At 41.7% G+C, this 22,245-nt stretch overlaps 1 protein-coding gene across 2 annotated transcripts in view; it reads left to right on the forward strand.

The window, feature by feature from the left end:
* The window catches only part of GPM6A (glycoprotein M6A), a 224,098-nt gene that overhangs the window by 77,486 nt on the left and 124,367 nt on the right, over nt 1-22,245 (forward strand). The window contains exon 1 of one of the 2 annotated variants that reach the window (XM_069977798.1): nt 10,331-10,698. The exons of the other annotated variant lie outside the window; for it this stretch is intronic. Within the exon in view, the coding sequence (XP_069833899.1) occupies nt 10,662-10,698 (37 nt within the window). The 5' untranslated portion in view covers nt 10,331-10,661. Of the gene's footprint in view, nt 1-10,330; nt 10,699-22,245 lie in introns of those variants that run through there. 2 annotated transcript variants of the gene reach the window in all.

The raw sequence follows: 22,245 nt of genomic DNA on the forward strand, positions 1-22,245 counted from the left end.
AACAACGAAACTGATTTTATTTCAACGAAAATGTGTTTTATTAATTAAATATTAATTAGTACAGAAAGCTCCAGTAAGCCGTTAATTCATATTGCCGGCAAAAGAGCCTTCTGTACTAATCATCACTTTACTTTAATTAAAACATCAAATGTTTCTTCTAATTATGTTATCACAATAGCATTATTAGAAGAAACATTTAGAATTATATGTGCGCTCAGCTGATTGGCTGATCGGCTGAGCGCATATATAATTAGCGGGTCCGCAGCACAGTGACTTCATTGTGCTGCGGACCAGCGAAGAGACAACATCGGGGTGAGTCTAGAGCTCTCCCCACCCCCTCCCCAGCACTGCACCCCTCCCAGCAAGGAAGGGGGGTCACTTAACCCCTTCCTTGCTGGGATGGGTGCAGTCTGAAATCAGTCTGGCCCCCAAGGGGTTAAGGGGGATGCAATACATCCTCCCTTAACCCCTTGGGGGCCAGACTGTAAGCAGCGATCTGTAAAGATGCTGCATACTGTAAGGAGCACAACACCGCTCACAATGATGGGTGTTGTGCTCCTGTTTGTGTGTTTTTTGTGTGTTTCTCCCTTTTTGTTTTTCAGATATCGGTATCCTGGGGATTCCGTGGACTACGTCGATGACCAGTGGTTGTTTGTTGTTTTTTTTTAATAAAATGGTCAATGAGGGGTGTGGGGGTGTTTTTATTTGAATAAATTTTTTTTTTAACTTGTGTCTTGTCTTTATTTCTTTACTTTATAGACTTAGTAGTGGAAGCCGTCTAATAGACGGAATCCATTACTAAGTTGGGGCCTAGTGTTAGACGGTATAAAATGGCTAACACTAACCCCCTATTATTACCCGAGTACCCAATGCCACCAGGGGTACTGGGAAGAGCCGGGTGCCACTGGTCCCGGAGCATCAAAATTGGCGCTCCTGGAACGGGCGGCAGCAGGCTGGTAAGATTTAGGCTGGGGAGGGCCTAAACCAATGGCTCTTCCCACCCTGGTGTTACCAGGCTGCTGTCGTTTGGTTTTTAACCCGGCTGGTTATAAAAATAGGGGGGACCCTATGCGTTTTTTTTTTTAAATAAATAAATAATTAAAAAAAAAAACACATAGGGTCCCCCTTATTTTTATAACCAGCCGGGTTAAAAACCAAACGACAGCAGCCTGGTAACACCAGGGTGGGAAGAGCTATTGGTGTAGGCCCTCCCCAGCCTAAATCTTACCAGCCTGCAGCCAATTTTGACGCTCCGGGATCACTGGCATCCGGCTCTTCCCAGTACCCCTGGTGGCATTGGGTACTGGGGTAATAATAGGGGGTTAGTGTTAGCCATTTTATACCGTCTAACACTAGGCCCCAACTTAGTAATGGATTCCGTCTATTAGACGGCTTCCACTACTAATTCTATAAAGTAAAGAAATAAAGACAAGACACAAGTTAAATTTTTTTTTTATTCAAATAAAAACACCCCCACGCCCCTCATTGACCATTTTATAAAAAAACAACAACAAACAACCGCTGGTCATCGACGTAGTCCACGGAATCCGACGTAATCCCCAGGATTCCGATATCTGAAAAACAAAAAGGGAGAAACACACAAAAAACACACAATTAGGAGCACAACACCCATCATTGTGAGCGGTGTTGTGCTCCTTACAGTATGCAGCATCTTTACAGATCGCTGCTTACAGTCTGGCCCCCAAGGGGTTAAGGGAGGATGTATTGCATCCCCCTTAACCCCGTGGGGGCCAGACTGATGTCAGACTGCACCCATCCCAGCAAGGAAGGGGTTAACTGACCCCCCTTCCTTGCTGGGAGGGGTGCAGTGCTGGGGAGGAGGTGGGGAGAGCTCTATACTCACCCCGATGTGTCCTCTTCGCTGGTCCGCAGCACAATGAAGTCACTGTACTGCGGACCCGCTAATTATATGTGCGCTCAGCCGATCAGCCAATCAGCTGAGCGCACATATAATTCTAAATGTTTCTTCTAATAATGCTATTGTGATAACATAATTAGAAGAAACATTTGATGTTTTAATTAAAGTAAAGTGATGATTAGTACAGAATGCTCTTTGCCGGCAATATGAATTAACGGCTTACTGGAGCTTCCTGTACTAATTAATATTCAATTAATAAAACACATTTTCGTTGAAATAAAATCAGTTTCGTTGTTCAATAATTTAATTCTAACGAATCCATCATTGTGCAATTAAATATACTGTCAAAAAATAAATATATATATAAATATACATTTATTTATATATATATTTATTTTAACAGTATATTTAATTGCAAAATGATGGATTCGTTAGAATTAAATTATTGAACAACGAAAGGGACTTTATTACAAAGAAAATGTGTTTTATTAGTTTAATATATTAACTATTAGAGGCATCGGCATTTGGCATCATTGCCGGCTATTTTTGAAGTACTCCGTACGGACCGCCTGTCAATCCTCGGCCGCATGTTCAGCCGCAAACAATGGTCTTGTTCATTTTTTACGGGTCCGTTTACAATAGGGCCGTAGATTCATACATAGTGTGCACTGTGCAGCCGTATATCGTATACTTTCCAGCGTACGCATGAACCACCAAAAATACCGCCGCACAATTACAGCCGCAAATACAGCCGCACAGTTACATAGTCTGAACCTCAGGGTTCAAACCCACTTGCCGGATCTGCAGCGAGTCTCCTTGCTGCGTTTTTGCAGCGAGACTCGCTGCAGATCCCTGCCCTATACTTTCATTAGCAGAGAAACTCGCAGCAGGGATGTACATCCCTGCTGCGATTTTGTCTGCAGCCCTCCCCATTAACCCCCTAGCCGCCGGACATTATACATTACCGGGTCCCCGTACCTGCTTGCTTCGTGCCGGGAGCCGCCGAAGCAAGCAGAAGCGGGGACCTGGTAATGTATATCCTGCCCACCCCCCCTGCAACCCCGATGGCCCCCAGCCCCCGGCCGCACGATCGCCCCCCGCAGCCCCGATCGCATGATCGCCCCCGCACCCCCCGGCCGTACGATCGCCCCCCGCAGCCTCCGGCCGCACGATCGCCCCCCCGCAGCCCGTGCGGCCGGGAGCAATCGTGCGGCCGGGAGGGCGATCATGCGGCCGGGGGCGATCATGCGGCCAAGGGGGTGCGGGGGGCGATCATGCGGCCGGGGGCTGCGGGGGGCGATCATGCGGCCGGGGGCTGGGGGCGATCGGGGCTGCAGGGGGGTCGGGCAGGATATACATTACCAGGTCCCCGCTCCTGCTTGCTTCGGCGGCTCCCGGCACGTTCCGCCCGGCCAATCAGTGCGCTGCCCCTCCGCAGCGCACTAATTGGCCGGGCGGGCCGTGAAGACATCGGGAGCCCCGAAGCAAGCAGGAACGGGGACCCAGTAATGTATAATGTCCAGCGGCTAGGGGGTTAATGGGGAGGGCTGCAGACAAAATCGCAGCAGGGATGTACATCCCTGCTGCGAGTTTCTCTGCTAATGAAAGTATAGGGCTGGGATCTGCAGCGAGTCTCGCTGCAAAAACGCAGCAAGGAGACTTGCTGCAGATCCGGCAAGTGGGTTTGTACCCTAAGGCTATGTTCACACTGCGTATGAATCCGTCCGTAGATCGTATGCCGCCATACATGTGCAGCTGAAACTATAGACATGTGCGTGGGAAAAATAGACATGCGGCCGGATGTGTACGAACCGCGAACATACGCCCCTAGTACAGTTATGCTTCCCTAGCTTGTTTCGAAGCGATCTGAGGCAGGTCATTTACTTGGAAAACTTCGCCCAGCCCAATAAACCACACAGAACCTTTTGGATTAAAAAATCAAGTTCAATTTGGCTGAAATAAGTACTTCGTACGGGACCGCATGAAAATCCAACATTTCAACATTTCTCTCCTCAAACAATGGTCTTGTTAATTTTTCACGGCTCCGTATACGATCCAGCCGTAAGCTTATACGTAGTGTGCACTGTGCGGGCGTATATCGTATACTTTCAAGCGAACGCATCAACCTCAATAGTACGTGCGTACATTCGCGGTTCGCACTACGGACGGATTCATACGCAGTGTGAACATAGCCTAAGGATTATTACAGTTAGAAGTAAATGTTGGTGTCCAAATCCCACCGATAGATTTAGTCCCAGTGGTCTCACAAATCATTAAAAAGTATGTACAAAATTAACTTAACAAAAAAACATAAAGTATAACTTTTATTAATTCCATTTTAAAAATGACCCTTGTGTAAGATTGCCTCCAGAACAAAATGTGGATAAAATAAAGATACATAGATAGTGGATATGCAGGGATAGATAAAGGGTATGTGCACCCTATGCTGGTGTCTTTTACCTCTCCCTGTCTTTTAGGGTAACCCACTTCCTTAAAAGAGGGGCCCCAACCATGGTGGCAGTCCTTACTCTCCGCTTAGTGCACAGGATATAACAACAATCAGACACAAAGTAACACGTATAGGAAATATCAATATTACAACAAATCTCCATTTTTAGATACTGTTTGGGGGGATTCACTCTCCAACCCCAAAACAAATTCACTGTTCCGAATACCACCATGGTTGGGGCAACCCTATTATGGAAATGGGTTACCCCAAAAGGCAGGGCAAGATACAAGACTCCAGCATAGGGTGCACATCCCCTTTACCTCTCCCTACATATCTGCTATCTATGCATCTATGTCTATATCTATATCTATGTATCTTAAACAATAGGTCACTTTCTGGAGACATATTCCTTTTAACAGTAGAAAAGGAGCGGTAGTGAGCAGTAGACAGAGCTTTATTGCACTGCTGTCTGTTGACTCCCCCCTCCCTCTTCTCTCTACTCTAAAAGAGCTGCTGCTTATATTAAGTTACAACAGCTGGCAAAAAATTTTGACTATTGTAACTTAGAGCAGCACATGCAGGAGAGTGATAGGAAGGCATGGACCTACAGCCATCCCCATCTTTCATACTTCTCTACATCCCGACTTAACTGCTTCTGGGACTATTGCCCAGTACGGCTCACAGCTACATTCCTGAGTTCAATGTTCCTTAGATTTTGCTTTTTAAGCCAAAGGAAGGAAAAGCAAAACCACTTCAGCAGTTGTAGTCTTACTTCACATAAAACATAAACTATTTCTCAAAACCACAAAGTCAGTGAGTCAAGTTGCATTATTTGGCATTATATAAAGCATGTTTGCAATTTACATATATATATATATATATATATATATATTTTTAGTTATCATGTTTTAAAGCAAAGCAATACTTACTTGTATCCAGGCCCAGATTTCTGAAGGTAGCTTTTTAGTCATGTGCTGGTTGAAAAAAAGAGACTAAACACAGGAAGCCCCCATCCTTTGCGCGCTCACAGAAAAGGCAGTCATTTGATTGATGGATGCATTCAGCTGTGACACTGTTTAGTTTCTTTTTAGTCAAACAACACCAGACTAAAAAGCTGCCTTCAGGAGACTGGACCTGAATGCAAGTAAGTATAGCTTTGTTTTAGAGCATAAAAAAAATACTGTAAATTGCAAATATGGTTTATTCCACAGTTTGAAAATTGTAACAACAGGTACCCTTTAAGACTCATGTCCAGCTACATAATTCAAATTCTGATATTATTTTTTGCTAGTAATTTTTCTATCTTTTGCCAGCACCCAGCAGTAATGGCAGTGCTCATCACAGGGCAAAATTTTGTAAACACACCTTACTCTCCCTAAATATTCCAATACCATGTGTATCTGTGTATTTTACATGATGGATGAGATGGTGATGTAGACTATAAGGGCTGGTCAGATATGTTGACATCACTTGATGGATGGGGCTAGACCTTAGAGACCAGCCAAGCCTCATGTGAAATCAAAGGATCATATGTTGTCTGGGAGGGAGGAGACAAAAAAGAGGAGACAATACACATTTTGTAGTGCTTCTATTTTCTATTTCCTGTGAGTGGTGAAGAATGGAAAACCATACTGAAGCCTGTACTACTAGTGATAACACTATATCAGTAAGTTGTATATCTTGGGGTAATAGTTTTATATAAATACAGTTTTCTGATACCAGAGTGCCCCTTTAAAGAGTAATTGTAGTCAGCCCCCTAAAATGATATGTTGTCAGCATGAAATAACTTAGGGTACCCTGATTACACACCTCTTTACAGTTTTTAGCATGCTCCACTACAGCCACTGATTGTGGCAGCGGGGAGGGGGGGGGGGGGGGTTTAAGTGGGCTGCCTTTAACATACTCGCAGAGGCATGTCAATTTCGCTGCAAGTATGTAATCTCATTGAAAGTGACAGTAAAGGTATCCACTGTGGATTTTGCTGCAAACTCGCAGCTTGAAATCTGCTGCGGATACGTTTTGTGTGAACCCACCCTTAAAGAAGAGACATAGCTATGCAACATTCCCATGCAGATTGTTCACAGCTGTGTAATTTTGCAGGTAAAACACTTAGGGTATGTCAACGCTATGGAATCCCGGCGCATCACCTGCCATGGAATCCGCAGCTTGTCCCCCGCTCGCGGCCCTCTGCCCGAAGAATGAACCCGCTCATTCTTCGGGCAGATGGCGGAATCAGCCAAACCATAGAATGAAGCCGGGGATTCCGCGAGCTGCAGAATCCCCGTCCTGTGATCCGCCAGGACTCTGTAGTGTGGACATACCCTTAAAAGCCGCACTAACTGTAGTACGCTTCGTGTGGCCACTCTAATGCTCCATTCACACAGAGTAAAACTGGCGGAATTCTGCGTCAGAATCCCGCCAGATTCCGTGTCATAGGGACAGTGTATGGGAGGCTCGCGTGCCTCCTCTCTCGGGCTAAAGAATGGGCATTTCCATTCTTCAGCTCGGAGAGAGGAGGCGTGGATGGCATGACTCCGTGGCAGAGAATTCTACCAGTTTTACTCTGTGTGAACGGAGCCAAAAGTTGTGTTGTCACTGAGCAAAACAGGCCGAATTCCACTGCGGAACTCTCTGCTACGGAATCCCGCCTGCCTCAGTGTCTCTATGGGATGGCTTGCGCTCTGCTTCCGCCGCTCTCCGCTCAAACAAGTGACATGTAAATTGAGAGCACTGACTGGTTATCTGCGGCCACTATTCAATGACAAGCGGCCGCAGAAAACTGACTGGAACGTATACGTGTATATGTGTATACACTCCGGACGGGAATCTATGCTTTCACATATAGCATGTGGGCAGTATAAATCACCGTCTTGTTGCAACGGCCGTGATTTCTACAACACATACGTTGTGTGAACATAGCCTAAGGCTAAGGCTATGTTCACACGGCATATGAGACCGGACAGATGATCTTTCTGGCCACAGTAATCTGATGCGGGTGAAGCTGCTCGCTTCATTGTGTGAACTGACAGGTCTTTCTGCGGTCGCAATTCACTGAATTGCGGCCGCAGAAAAGTGACATGTCAGTTCTTTGCGGCGCCGCATTGGGATCCCGGCCAGAGCGTATACTAAGTGTATGCGTTCCAGCCGGGATCCCATAGAAAAATAGGCAGTGTTCCACACCGTACTTTTACGTAGTGTGAACATAGCCTAATTTTGCAAATGAAACCTAAAAATTTACCATTAACCTAGAAATCCAAAAATAAGGAAGACACTTATTAATTTAATGGAGGAACAGAACCGATTATTGTAAGAAAATCTGCAGATATTTACCAAATTTTTATATGACTAAAAAGGAGACAGATTTTACTGTGTGAATATTGGTCTTACACGATTTTGAAACAGTCATGGCTATAATAATCTACATAGGACTGAAAAGTGAAGAAATGATAAGTGAGAAAATGGAAGGCTGCACAGTTACCCTTTTGATTTATCTTCATTACAAATAGAGTAAAAATTATGCATTTTTGAATAATTGTGAAGTTAAGGTATATCTGCCATATTGAATATGATTTCAGGAAAAAAAAAAGAAAATGCCATATATCAACATAGCCTAAAGGTGAAACAATTGCAAATGTTTCTGTTAGTAATTATTGATTAAATAGGCACTGTCATATCAAAAAAAGTGCACATATTAATAGTACAAGGTAACATTGCAAACATTTTAATATATCTTATAAGACAAAAATCCTTCTTCTCCTGTTATCAAGCATCATTTATCTCCCGCCTCCCTGCTAGACTGTCATGCACTTTTTTTCACTGTTTACGACTTTTAACTTGCCCTGGAATTAGATTATAAGCAATACAAATCCATGGGGAGGCTGGGGGGATGAGGGGGGAGATTGGGATATCTGAGGGCAAATGCCTGAAGTTACAAATAAAAAAGTCACTTGAAATTACATAAGACAAGAGGAAAAAAGGAGCCAGGAGGATTGTGCCTCGTCCCCCCACTTGAAATGACAGGTTAGGAGTTTTCCTTGTGCATTAATTTTAACCATACAGTTTATATCTGACTTCACAAAAGCCTTATACAGGCACAATCCAGTGTTACAGCTGCAAGCCCAGGAGGGCCAGGTATTGCCTTGTTGCGCCATTTAGAGATGAGCGAACCGGGTTTGGGCTCGAGTCCATCCGAACCTGAACTTTCGGCATTTGATTAGTGGTGGCTGCTGAACTTGGATAAAGCCCTAAGGCTATGTGGAAAACATGGATATAGTCACTGGCTCTATCCATGTTTACCAGACAACCTTAGAGCTTTATCCAAGTTCAGCAGCCCCCGCTAATCAAATGCCGATCGTTCGGGTTCGGATGGACTCAAACCCGAACCTGGTTCGCTCCTCTCTAGTGCCATTCAAATGAATAGGAAAATGCTCCAATACTGTGATGTAGCACTGCAAAAAATATTGGTGAATTTCAACAAAGTTTGTACAAAAGAACAGTGGAGCAGTTGCCCCTAGCAACTAATCTTAGCCCAGCTTTTATTTTTTAGACATCTTTTTAAAAAATGAGAGAAGAAATCTGAATGGTTGCTATAGGCGAATGCCCCGCCGTTCCTTTGGACAAGGTTTGATAAACATCCCTCTTGGTGTTTGCAACTATGAAGGGGTTGTGCAGCTGATGTAAACACTGAAGAGGCAGCGGCAATTGTAAGAGTCTTATGGCCTCTTCACACAGCTGATCGGCAGGACTGCCAGGAGTCCATTTCCTTCCCATCTCTATTGCAGCATTGTCCTGATCTACAGCCTACAGTATATACGTTCAGAAACAGTGGACTCTGTTGTTAGGCGACAGCAGCAGATTTCCATGAGGCTATAGGGGGCATTGCTTCTCGCATACTGTAGAATGGCTGGTGCTGAATATGAATACATATGATCCTGACTACCACGGAGGAGAAGACGGCGGCTTTTGAACCAGCCGAGAGCTCAGTGAAATGCTTTCCAGGTTTTTTTCTTTCAACCAAAAGAAAGAAAACATTTTTGTTTAAATATGTGTTTTATTCCACCAAAAAATAAAAGCAAATAATGTAATACTGGTTAAAAGAACAATGATCTGGCAAATGTTAAACACAGTCTTTATGGACTCTTTGAAGAATCCTCTCATAATCTGCCGAAGGTTAAATTTTCCTATAAAAATGTTATGAAAGCCGGCCACTCTGAGCTGCTTTCTTCTTCTGGTGTCATTGAGGCATTTCCATGAGACCACATCACAAATGATGCTTTAAATGAAGTTATTATTGGCTCTTTTCTATCTGCCTACCATGTGTATAGCAGAGGGTATTATTCTGTGGGAAATGCTGTACAGCAAGGATGCTAGGTGCTGTAAACAAGCGGACACATAGAGGAATTGTTCACCATCATACCGCCACCTAAGAAATGTTCTAGATGGGAAAATCAAAAGCTTGTCACTCAGACGCAGACACAAGCTGCAGTTCAGCTCAGACTGCAGATTGTGATTTGCATTTCAAATCAGACTACCAAGCTTCCCAAATCTCCCTCAAAATGGCCCTGCCACTATATATCCTTCCCTGTGGTGTATAGACAAAGGAATCCATCCTTTTCTTACCAATGTCTTCTGGTTCCTATATATGAAACAAGTGTGCCAGCCTATAATTTGTATCTGTCTGTGACATCATGCTGTTGTTGCACACCTATTTACTTCTCCCATTTACTGTGCATGGCAAACCAGGGTCTGTAAATAGCATTGTGATCAATAAAAGCAACACATAGAACCAGCAAAGCATGTAATTTGTAATGGGTCTAATTGGGAGAACAGCCCCTACTGCAGCAGACAGAGCCCACAGACATTTGGGCTTTTCCACTTTGCCAGCAAGTAGGGGGTATTTGCAGTTGGTGGTCTGTTTTCTGTACAGATACGCCCCTTCATCTGTTCTCACTGCAGCCTGTTCCCAATTTCAGGCTCATAATACAACCCTTAGCTACTAGACTGTATGTGCAATTGTAGCTTGAGACAGGAAAACTGAGCTTCCCATGCTGCCTTCCCATATATAAGTGAATGAGAGGCAGTCGCACTACCTGCTTGTGCTGGTGTACAATGGGAAGCTTTGAGTAGAGAAATTGATAATCTTCATGGAAGAGTAATTTGAATGAAATTCCACTTGACAGGCTGTCTCCAAGCAAAAGCCAGGCGGTGAGGGAGTGTGTGCAGCACACAAGGCTCGCTCAGCCACTGCTGTAGGTGCACAGCCACATATACACTGTAGCTACATCTCATCATAGCTCTTCGCTAGTTTCTTGCCAGCAAGAGAGAGAGGTGGACATGGAGGAAAACATGGAAGAAGGACAGACACAGAAAGGTAATGTGTTTATGTGATTACTATATATCCTCTTGCCTTGCAATATGTGCTGCCAGGATTAGCAAAACCCTCTTATTCTTTTTTTTTCTTCCTGCAATGTGTTTGTGCTTGGCATTGTAGGCACATAGAGCTATGGCTAGGTAAGGGAGGGCTGTGAAGAAGGCTGTGAACCTGTTCCCATCTGAAGAACACTAATCTTCATTTATTTTAGCCTTTCACGCTTGCCTTGCTGGGAAAAATTAGGACCTCAGAGTGAACTGTGCAACAGACACTGACAATATGTATAGGTAGCTGGGCTCACAAAGAAGTCAATGTAGCCATTAATTCCATGATTCAATGGAGCACAAGAATTGGGATGAAGATTTACATAGAGCTAGAGGGGGGGAAACATGATTAGGCTCTGTTCTATGCCATGGTTATAATAGTCCCAGTACATAGTCATCTATTGTGTATGACTATATGGTAATACAGCGTATTCCATTAGTGTTAGATCACCGTGCTGTATGTTTGTTTACTGCTGTAAGCAACAATCAGATGCACGAGATCCTGTTCTGCAAAATTGGCGTTATTGTATAATAATCTGCTTTGCAGATTTTATTTTTGCCTTTAAATGATTATATTTAGTAGCTGATGCAGCGTGTTGGGGAATTATGCAAACTGGTCAGTGGGTTTTTATTTGCCACATCTTTCATCTGTGTTGTTGCACTCTCTCATTAGACCTGACCTACTTACGCTAAATGAATCCTGTTTTTTTATGCTGACTTGTTTTTCTATGTCTTGGTGCATGAAATGCGAGATCTTGCTTATGATAACCTGCTTCCAGCAGGTGTATTGCACTATGTATACGTTTCATTCGTCAGATTTTACTGCGTTGTGATAGAAACCATAATGATTATTAATTACAAAGTGATTAATGCGTTTTAATTAAAATATGCAGTGGGAGGGATGTAATCGTGAGATAATACAGACACCATGAAGCTTCAGGCAAAGCAATCCTCTTTTTCCGCTTTTTTGTTATTATGGTGGCCATGTTGGCATATTGTTTACTAGTTATTACACGTAAGGTTTTTGGATCTCATGATACAATTTTTTGTTATCAAGGGAGCCATATCCTCAAGATTGACACTGTTGCTTTGGTATGTTGGTTGTTGTTGCTATTGTATATTTACATAATAGATTGTTGTTTTTGTATTGGGCTGTATTGTATTGCCCACAACCATATATTGTCTATAGGAATATGGATGGGTTTTACCATTTAAGACTATTGCTCATTTGCTAATTGTGGGCTGGTAGGATAGCATTAAGGCTTTTGTTTTCTACACTTTATATGTCCTCCATTGCCTAAAATGCATAACATGAAGATATACAGATCCCGTGATTTCTACAACACTGACATCCTGTGGTAGCTATGTAATTGTGAAGTCACTGAAGTTTATGTCAGACACTAATTGTTCATAATTTCATGCCTCAGGTCTTTGATTTGTCACTAGTCCCTAGTCAGTACATCTTGGCGGAATCCACATAAAGGGCACAAGGCCTGCTGTGAATAGATGAAATCCCACATTAATAAAGAGTTGAACACATTGGGGCAGATTCACTAAAACAGTGCATGCCTAAACCAGGCAGTTTATGGCACACAATACATAAAATACTTAAAAATGCAGAGGCAACGAGGCATCAGAATGTGCCAGATTTGTAACACTCGCTGAGGGGAGGATTCAAATTTGTCACACCCCTTTGACAAACAGAGCAGAAAAAAATGTCTAAAAACATAGGCTCACATTTCCTATTACAAATTCACAGAAAACTCTCTTGCATGACGTTTGCCACATTTATTATCCATTTAGATGCTTTGTGAATATTTTTCTATCATGCCCCAAAATGGGGCGTGGCCTAAATAAAATGGGGCATGGCCTCTGTAAACCAAGCAATAGTTTTTCCAAAGTTTGATTAGATGGCCTTATACACTTTCATAAATCTGGCCTGTTTGCACTGCCTAAAAAAATTGGAAGGTATCTATGTCATAGATTTTAGCTCAAATTGTGCCAGAATTCTGTGACATTTATAAGGGTAAATCTGCCCGTTTAGAATTTTTTCTTGGTCGCCAGGTGTCTTACTTCTCTACATTCTGCTGTTCACTGCCTGTTGTCAGGGAAATTCAGTCTGTAGAAACAGAAACACCAGAATAGAACACAGGAAGTAGGAGTAGCACTTTGGCATCTGTGCATTTGTCTGCCTCCTCAACATGAATCTTAAAGGTAAATCATAGCTTCTCTCTTATCTTAAAGTAAGTATATACTTTGTGTGATGGTGCTGTCTCTTCAATTTCTGCTCACTTAGCATCTTGTAAACAAAGTGAATCAGTAATCCATTCTCTCTCCCAAATGCTATCTATAGTAGCATACTGCATAAATCATCAGCCCAGCACAGTTGCTTTTCAAACCAGTGCACTTTCACCAGTACAATGTCGTAGCATAGCAGTAAGGATTGTACTGTGTGCTGATTGGCCAAACAACAAGGGAGGAAGTAACTGTGAGGATTAGAGATGAGCAAACTTGCTGAAAGTTTAGGTTCACACAAACCTAGCCTAGCTGTATCCATGTATGATGTCAGCCTTTTTTCCACCATCTAACAAAAGGAACATGACATCAGCAGAAGGGTGCATGGTTTCAAAAAAAGAAGACATGGCTTAACATATAACAACATGCATCAAAAATACAGCTGAATTCTGGGGCAAGACTCTGGCATAGTTTTACCCAGTTGATAGTCCTTACTTGAAATACAGTATCTAAGGCTAAGTTCACACAAAATATATATTCATTAAACAATGGCCGTTGTTGCAACAACAGCCGTTATTTAACTAATCATTAATGACATTGGCTGATCGCTTTCATTACTATGGAATCCCAGCCGGACTGTATACACACTGTATACACTCCGACCAGGACTCTATGTTGCTGCACAAAAAATAGCGGCCGCATGAAATTGACTGTGTAGACAATGTAAAGTGTGAATCCGGAAGTACTTTACATTGTCCCCTATGGTTAATTGTAGTGCGGGCGCACCCGAATGTGCTCGCATTCCAATTTAAAAGTAGTGATGTTTATCCGGTCAGCACTGCAGTACCGGCCGATATGAGCTTCACAGACAGTGGCCGTTCTATGACACTGCCATGTCACAGAATGGCCACTGTCTTACAACATGTGAGCGAGGCCTAGGAATGCAAAAAAATTATCAAACAGCCTGAGCCCATGTGATAAATCTGGCATGTTTTTTGGCCACCTTCATACATCCATTATTTCTGTCCATATTTGAGAATCCGCAAATACAGGCCCATTCAACCCTATGGGATCCCTATTTGTCCGCAATACGCAAAATCAGGCAGGCGCCAGTGTGGCTTGTTTTTTTCGGCACTAATCATCTATAGTAAATTAAGGGGTCCATGCAACCAACTGGACAGGTTGCAGGTAGTTGCAGGTGCACATTCATAGTTCTGTCTGTAGCTACCGGTCCACGGTTAAAGAAAGTTGATTAGGTTGGATTAGGTTTATTATCGGCAAGTAGGAACCTTCACTGCCAATAACTGGCCCATGTAAAGGGCCAGCGATCAGTCAACCAGCGAGAGATCTCTTTTTCCCTGACTAAGGGTATGTGCACACTGCTTAAAACAGACGGAAACTCTGTTGCGTAATCCGCCACTCGCAGACTGATCAGGTTCATTCTTTGGACAGAGGAAGGAATCCGCCGATGCATAGAACTGAGTCTATGACATGGGCGGAGACACGCGCCCGCCGTAGTCCGCGAGCGGGCGCGAGCTGAGAACCCTGCAACGGACTTTCCCGTTAGAATTACTCAGTGTGCACATACCCTAATCGCATCTTATGTGCAGGCATTAAAATCATAAGTAGTCGCCCATACATGTGAAGGCGATTTTCATGTAGTTTAAGTCTTGTAAAGGCTCTGCAAACGAGTGCCGATCTCACTAATCGATGCTTGCTTGCAACCATATTTGGGTTGTGCACACCAGCCCTTTGTATTTGACAGTTTTAGTTTTTGTTAAGCTCAACATCTCCATCTTCATGTCAACATTTTGCATTTCTGACAAATAAAAAGTAGAGAATATAATTTATTTATATTATGCTTTGGGTTTACAGTATTTATTGTAAAAAAAAAAAAAATCATATTTGTGGCAGCAACATAATGCACAAATGGTGTCATGGTTACTGAAAAATATTAAAAGGCGCTGAATAGAAGGTGACAAATATTCTATAGTTACCATGTTCTTGGTATTTTTCATTTTAATCAAAATATGAAATACTGTATACGATATCCAGTGCCAGCATAAAACTGATGTGTAAGTCACAAGCAATGCTCACCTTCTACAATTCTTTTCAGCGTTAGTTGCTTGGCTGCTTTTTAGCTCTGCTCCATTAGAGCACAGATATGATATATGAAGGCTGCTTAGCTGCTCTGGCTGAAGTGAATTTAAGGTAGTCTGATCTCTTCAATGGGCAACCCAATGCTTTACACTGCAGCATGCTCCTTTATCTAATGAAATGACTATTTGATATGTTGATTTCTATTACAGCAAAGTCATAATGATATTAATACTAAACTGCAAGCAACTAAACCACTAGATTACTAGAATGACAAGAAATCATATAGTGAGTCATATGCACTGGGCTGAAGCACTGGAGGTGAAATGACCCACCCCGAGTGGGAGGAAACCCCCGCTCCTCTATGATACAGCTCTATTGATTCTAATGGAGCCGTATGATAGAGGGGCGGAGGTTTCCTCCCACTGGGGGTGGGTCAGCCCGCCTCCAGTGCTTCAGCCTCGGCCTGATGGTACATTCCCTTTAAGTCATGCCAATGGTCTCCAAACTTATCTCCTTGTTTTTCTTTCCTCCTTCCTTCCTTTTCCTTGTTTGCTTCTTGTATATGCTAAAGCTATAGCAAATAGTCTTTTATTTTCAGATGTAGTTGAAGAAGTGCTCAAATTTGGCGTAGCGCCACCCTAGGAGAAGTGGAACTCTACACATACATCACATACATTAAAATGCATAGATGTAAGGAACTCAAGTTATTTTATATTAAATTGTCATTTTTTCATCCATATTTGTTTGGTGAAAGCAATAACCTTTTTTTACTGTTTTGATAATGTTACTACTACTACTACTACTACTACTACTACTATTACTACTACTACTACTAATAATAAAAAGACAAAACAAATACAAGGTGTGTGAACTATACAAAAATGGAGTCCATAGAACTAAAGATTTTATCTGGGGACCCTCACCACTTTGACTAATATTGTTTCAGAATTTTGTAACATTGCATGTAAGAATGGGTTTGCCGAACCAGACCATATATATATATATATATATATATATATATATATATATATATATTATTGTTATTATTATTATTATTATTATATTTTCTTTTCTTTTTTTTCTCTCTCTCTCTCTTTCTCTCTCTCTCTCTAAGAAGAGCACCAAAGATTTATAGGCCATTCATGCTCCAGTGGGCATTTAAGGAAAAAAATGTGCTTTTCCCTTTTGGGAGGGATTCCAGCTTAGGTTGATAAACTCCCAGTAATGTTCTAAGGCTTCTCAAATGAGTCAAGCCAGAGACAATTCTAGGATTTATGCTACCTGAAGTGAAGTGAAATTGTTATGGATGCACCTCAAAAGAGCTGTCATATTGGCTGTCTGCTCCGAATGACAAATTATAAAGTTTATAGTGCGCACTGAGAATTAAACACCCTGACACACTGATGGTTAAGGTGGAACTTCATCAGGACCATGGCTTTATGAGTTGCCACCAGGAGTAGGACAATGGTGATGCAGCATTCTGTACAACTAAGGGATCTAAGCATCAGGCAGCTATGAGAGCGTCTGGCCATCAGAATGTCACCCCACCACACATCACACCCAAGGCTGGGCGCTGCTGCCACAGTGCACGCAGTGTGGGAGCCAGTCAGGCCCTGTCATTTTAGTTTAGACAGACTGACTAAAATGACAGAAGTTGCCGCCCCCTTACGCACTTGAGAATCTGCTGCCTGAGTCGAGATGCTCATCTTGCTTCATGGCAGATGCTGCCCTGAGTCAAGCATTGACTTGAAGGGTTGCTAGTTTGATAAGCTGGCACCAGAGAGCAAGCTCTTTTGCTTTTGGGAGAGAGGGTTACTTTAAATATGTGTAAAATTATCACATTATATGTTAAAATTATATATTATTGTCATTTTTTTTGGTTTGCTACTAACTTAACATTTATGATATAGTAGAAGAAATGTTCCAGTGTCCTTCTTCACACAATCTCTCTATGTTGATAGCAGCTAATCTTAAAGTTGCCTTAATTTATCTGTTCATGTAGGGGATTGAAGGTGATGTTTCTGCAGCTAAGGCTGCACAGCAGGAACTTGAGATCTGCTGTTTGTTAGCAGCAAGAGGTAGAGGTTGTATACCTGCGTATTTGTTTTACAGCATATCTTAACTCTGTAGGACGCTAGTAATCTTATTTCACATACTGTAGCAGAGTGTGCATTGTTGTATTCTATTGCTAGAGCATTATTATTAAAGTCTGCTTTCCCTTAAAAATCCCAAATATTGTCAGTTTCTCAATCCCCTCTTCTGTTAAGAGTTCAGAATCCTATAGTGAATTACTTAATTCAAATTTGCCAGCTGTAATTTCCATTCCAAACTGCTGATACTACTAGTTATTAGGACGAGGAGACACATAGTAACTGTAACTTATATAACTTATATATCTGTATATGCTTCTAAAACATAGAAAAATCGAATGTTTGACTAGAAATCATCACATAGGTAATTTTCTTATTTTATAAAGTTAATGTGGTTGCTAATGTTCCCCTTAAAGCAATACTTCCACTTCTTTACTCTTTATTTCTTTCTGCTGGGGAGAAGAGGCCCAATTTCCTCAAAGCCCCGCCTAAATGACACTGTCCAATGATGAAATTAAGCGATTTTAGAGCAGAAAAAAGACAGACAAGTTTTACATAGGTATATATTAAACTGCAGCATCCAAGCTTGAGATGGGACATTGAACTGCGCATAGAGTAATGGGGGTGACAGTATCACTTTAAGGCCAGATGTTCTAAAGCCTTGTTATATAAGGAAAACTTTGAAGGGGACACCACGCTTAACTAGCACTGTGCCCCAATTGTTCCCAGGTTTTGGGGGTCCTGGAGGTCAGAACGCCATCAATCAAGTAATGGCGTAGGCTGGCACATTTACCATTGCTATATAAGATATAGAACATTGCCAAAGAACAATTTCAAGAGGAGTATTTACCAGTCAAAATACCACTTGAATCAATAATATGTGAAAGAAAGATATGTGACAGATCAATGGAGCTGGAAAGACTCCCACTCAACAATTGTTCACTCAAGACATGAAGAGAAGTGCCCAGCATACTTGGTGTGGACTGAGTCTCTGGGAAGGTTGGAAATCCTCCAAATTTTTGTGAATGAATGTGATAGGAAATTCTGCACCCTCCCAAAATGTTGCCTTTGTTCCAGGGCAAGTTTCACTGACAGCAGTTCTCAGTTTCTAAAGCAATAGTTTTTTTTGTCAGACAAAACTCTTTTGGGGAAAAAGCCACAAAGAATGTGTTTTACCCTTGGACTATTGAAAGCGAAGTGCTCCAACTCAAGCGAACGTGATATTGTCCCCCCTTTCCATAAAAGGTGTTCTCAGCACCATTCTTAAGCTTATATTCTGGACACTTCATATCTTATCATATAAGGGATTTCTTGGTGGTCTCTCGTCTCAAAAATGCATGTTCAGTGCTGCATGGGCGGGGGTTAACGGCCGTGGTGTCCCCTATGTCAGCCCACAGGAGTGCTGTAGGCCCCGACCCTTTGTGACATCATCACCATTTGTGTCCTCCCCCTCTAGGTCAGCCCTTTCCAATAGCTGCAGAGGGATGGGGTCTAGACAGTGATGACATCATGGAGGGGCGAAGCCTACCACCAAGAAATCCTTTATACAGTAAGATATAAAAAGTCCACAATATAAGCTTAAGGATGGTGTCAAGAACTCCTTATATGGAAAGGCGGGACAATATCACTTCAAAGAGGCACAGACTTCCAGAAAGAACAGCCTATTTGGATGGAGAACCAGAGCCAAACAGAAGCATGTCCTGAGATGGCTAAACTGACGTGAACTGCTGAAGCTTGCAAATGCTTGGTGTTAACCCACTTTTGAGTTAGGGTATTAAGTTATGTAATTTCCTAAAATTCTTACCAGATTGTACCTAATAGTTAGCAGAGGCCAGGAATCTCGAAAAAGCTGTAAGACCTAAGTCAATTTTGTATATTGGGAACCTTGACTAAAACCATATGAGGACCTTCAAAGGAGACGATCATATCCCAGAAATGGCAGTACCTTTTTTAAACATTTATCTAACTTGGCAACAAAGATGGGATGTGAGAACGATGAGTCTTCAGATCCTGTGATTAGAATAAAATGTCATTTAGGAGGACACTGACATATCAAATAAGAACATGCCTGGATAGATCCTTTATAAAGTGTTGAAATAAAGAAGGAGCATTAGAGACTAAATGGTCATGTGGGTACATTGGTATTGAAAGCTATTTTCTCCTTCTTTGATACATACAAAATATTTGCCCCACACAGATTAGTGGACTTGTTCCACACACAATAATAAATATATGACCTTAAGGGTAACAAAGAGGAACTCAGCTCTGGTGAGAAAAAAAGATTGATATGTTTTCTTTGGTCAGTATAGCAAATAAATCTTCCTATAGGAGGAATGTGCCCAGGAAGGAGAAGAATAAGGAATTACGCAGTAGATTTTCTCCTTCCTTTTAGCAAACATTTCTACAGTCCCAATATTAATGTGGCAGGTTATTTAAAAAATGAGTAGATCTAAGCAGTATTTCGAGATTATGATTCAGAAACTGAAAACAGGACGGTCGCAAGCAAGTGATTACCAGTCAATGTTACCAGAATGCAGTCAGGATAACCCCCCAAAAGTACAGGAAAAATGCTGAAGGAACAGGATATAGACCACTTCAATATGAAGGGCCTCTCCTTAAAGCTGGCCTAGAACAGTTTCTTTAGAGATACAGTATATTCCTGTAGGATAAGTGGTCTTCAGACTACAGTGAGATGTGTGGACTTCTAAAGAGTCACAATCTTGGATTTGAAATCTCTGACAATATTTTACGAAATTCATAAATACTTGAAGCCAAAAAGACCATACTAATGAGCTGATGGTAACAACAACCAGAATTTTTTTTATTTGGAAAATGACTGTTTGCCCTACAGATAATGATCTCTCTTCTCTAATCTAGGCTTCTCTAATCTAAGTTTTTTTTAAGGCTATGTTCACACGTAGTATTTCTGTCAGTCTTTTTTCAACCAAAACCAAGAGTGGATTGAAAACACAGAAGCTGTGCAAATCTTTTCTTATCATTTTGCCCTGTCAGTTTCACTCTTGATTTAGGTTAAAAAAAAAAAATACTGACAAAAATACTGAAGGAAATACTGTGTGTGAACATAGCCTTAGTTGTGTAATACAAACAGGACTTGAAATTACCTCTTTGTCCACAGTACATATATTTAAGTGCATCTTTATTCCACTGATGATCACCTTGCATGGGCTTGTCTGAAACAACTGGTGGATTTTTAAAGATAAGAGTTGATGGTCTATGTATAGAATAGACCATAAATAGATTTTGGTGCAGTGTTGACACCCAGCACCCCTGCCGATCCTCTGTTTTTCAGCTGCAGTACCCACAGGTATAAATGAACATATACCATGCATGGCGTGATGCACCCTTGATGTGTTAAAACCCTTCGTGACTGAGCCCATCGATGTCTGGGTCAAATTAGTGCAATGTTCCTCCCCGCGTTCTAAGAGCCATAGTGCTTTTCCACCTACAGGGCTGGTTGAGGTGTAATTTTTTGTGCCATGATCTCTTGTTTTTATTGGTATCATATTGGTGAAAATTTTTGATCGCTTTTTATTATTATTTTCTAATAATTCTAATAATTTAAAAATATTAGCAATCTCAAAGTCTTTTTTTCCCCTTTTACGCCATTTACCCTGCAGGAACAATGTTATATTTTAATAGATTGGACATTTCCGCATGCTACGATATATAATGTGTTTATTTACTTGTTTATTTTACATATTTTGATTTTTATAATGAGCAAGGGGGTATATGAATTTTTTATTGGGGGTTATATAAGGGTTTTTTGAATACTTTTTTATTATTAAACTTTTTTAAAACTTTTATTTTATAGATCAGTGTTATCAGCGATCTGTGCATAGAGCCTGCCTGAGAGCAGACTCTATGCACAGAACACCGATCCGACAGGACAAAGGTAAGTGGCTTACCCCCACCCATTGGTACAAGTGATCGAGACCCCTGCAGCATGGCAGCAGGGGTCCCGATCAGTCAGTGACAGGGGCTTGTCCTGTCACTGACTACCTTAAGTGCTGCGATCGCTGTGCATCGGGACGCTTAAGGGGTTAATGACAGGCAGTTGTAAGATCGCAGCTGCCTGTCGTTATCCTCAGCTTCCGGGACACTGATGTGTCCGGGACTGCTCTCACTGCAGTGGTCTTGCACACATCAAACTTCTCTGACAGTCAGGAACGTATATATACCTATTGCTGACATGAAGGGGTTAATGAGTATATTATATGTATGATAAATTCAATATATTATATTGTTGTTGATAGATTCTAGATTCTAAAAGTCTATTAAGATGATTTTTTGGATTTATTGGAAAGATTTAAGCATAGACAGAGTCTCTTGGGTAACAGCATCTTATAAGCTATGCATTATTGCACATAGCGTAAGTTTTGTATAACATTCTTTAATTGATGATGCGGATCTCTCTCAGGATTTGCCAGCATATTGTACAAATTACATTTATTAGCGTGACAGCCATTACAGACCAGTTGCTGAGTAGTGATTATGAATACCTGGGCTATAGATTTTTATTAAATATCTCACTGGCAGCCACATCAGTGCAATCTCACTTGCTGCCAAACAATTAATTATATTCCACTAGATAAAGGCTTGACATTTTCTTTATAGAAATAATAGCTCTTGCTGCCTAACAACTCAATGTGAATCATTCGACTTTTTATCAGAACAAAGGATTAGGATGAAGATGTGGCCCTAAGCACATTTGCTTTGGAAATTTCCAAAACATTATTAAAATCGTGTCTCTTTTTAGTCAACTGTATTATTTGAAAAAGCAGATGTCCTCCTAAGTCTTAGTTAGAATCCCAATTTTAACCAGTTTTTGGGAGACTTGAAGGGGTTATTCGGAGAACAGAAAAGGTCCTGACTGTTTCTGCTGATAACTTCCATAGATGAGAGGAGGTCTGGAGCATGTTGAAGGCGTGGTTTCCCCCAAACACCATGTTCAATAGCTGTCTATGTGGCTGTGACATCGGTATCATTGAGCAACAATTGATCATTGCCCGGGGCAGAAAATGTCAGAGGGAGGGAGGTAGTGGAGTGTCGGGGAGCAG

Source organism: Dendropsophus ebraccatus, chromosome 7 (assembly GCF_027789765.1).
Source record: "Dendropsophus ebraccatus isolate aDenEbr1 chromosome 7, aDenEbr1.pat, whole genome shotgun sequence".
Lineage (NCBI taxonomy): Eukaryota > Metazoa > Chordata > Amphibia > Anura > Hylidae > Dendropsophus > Dendropsophus ebraccatus.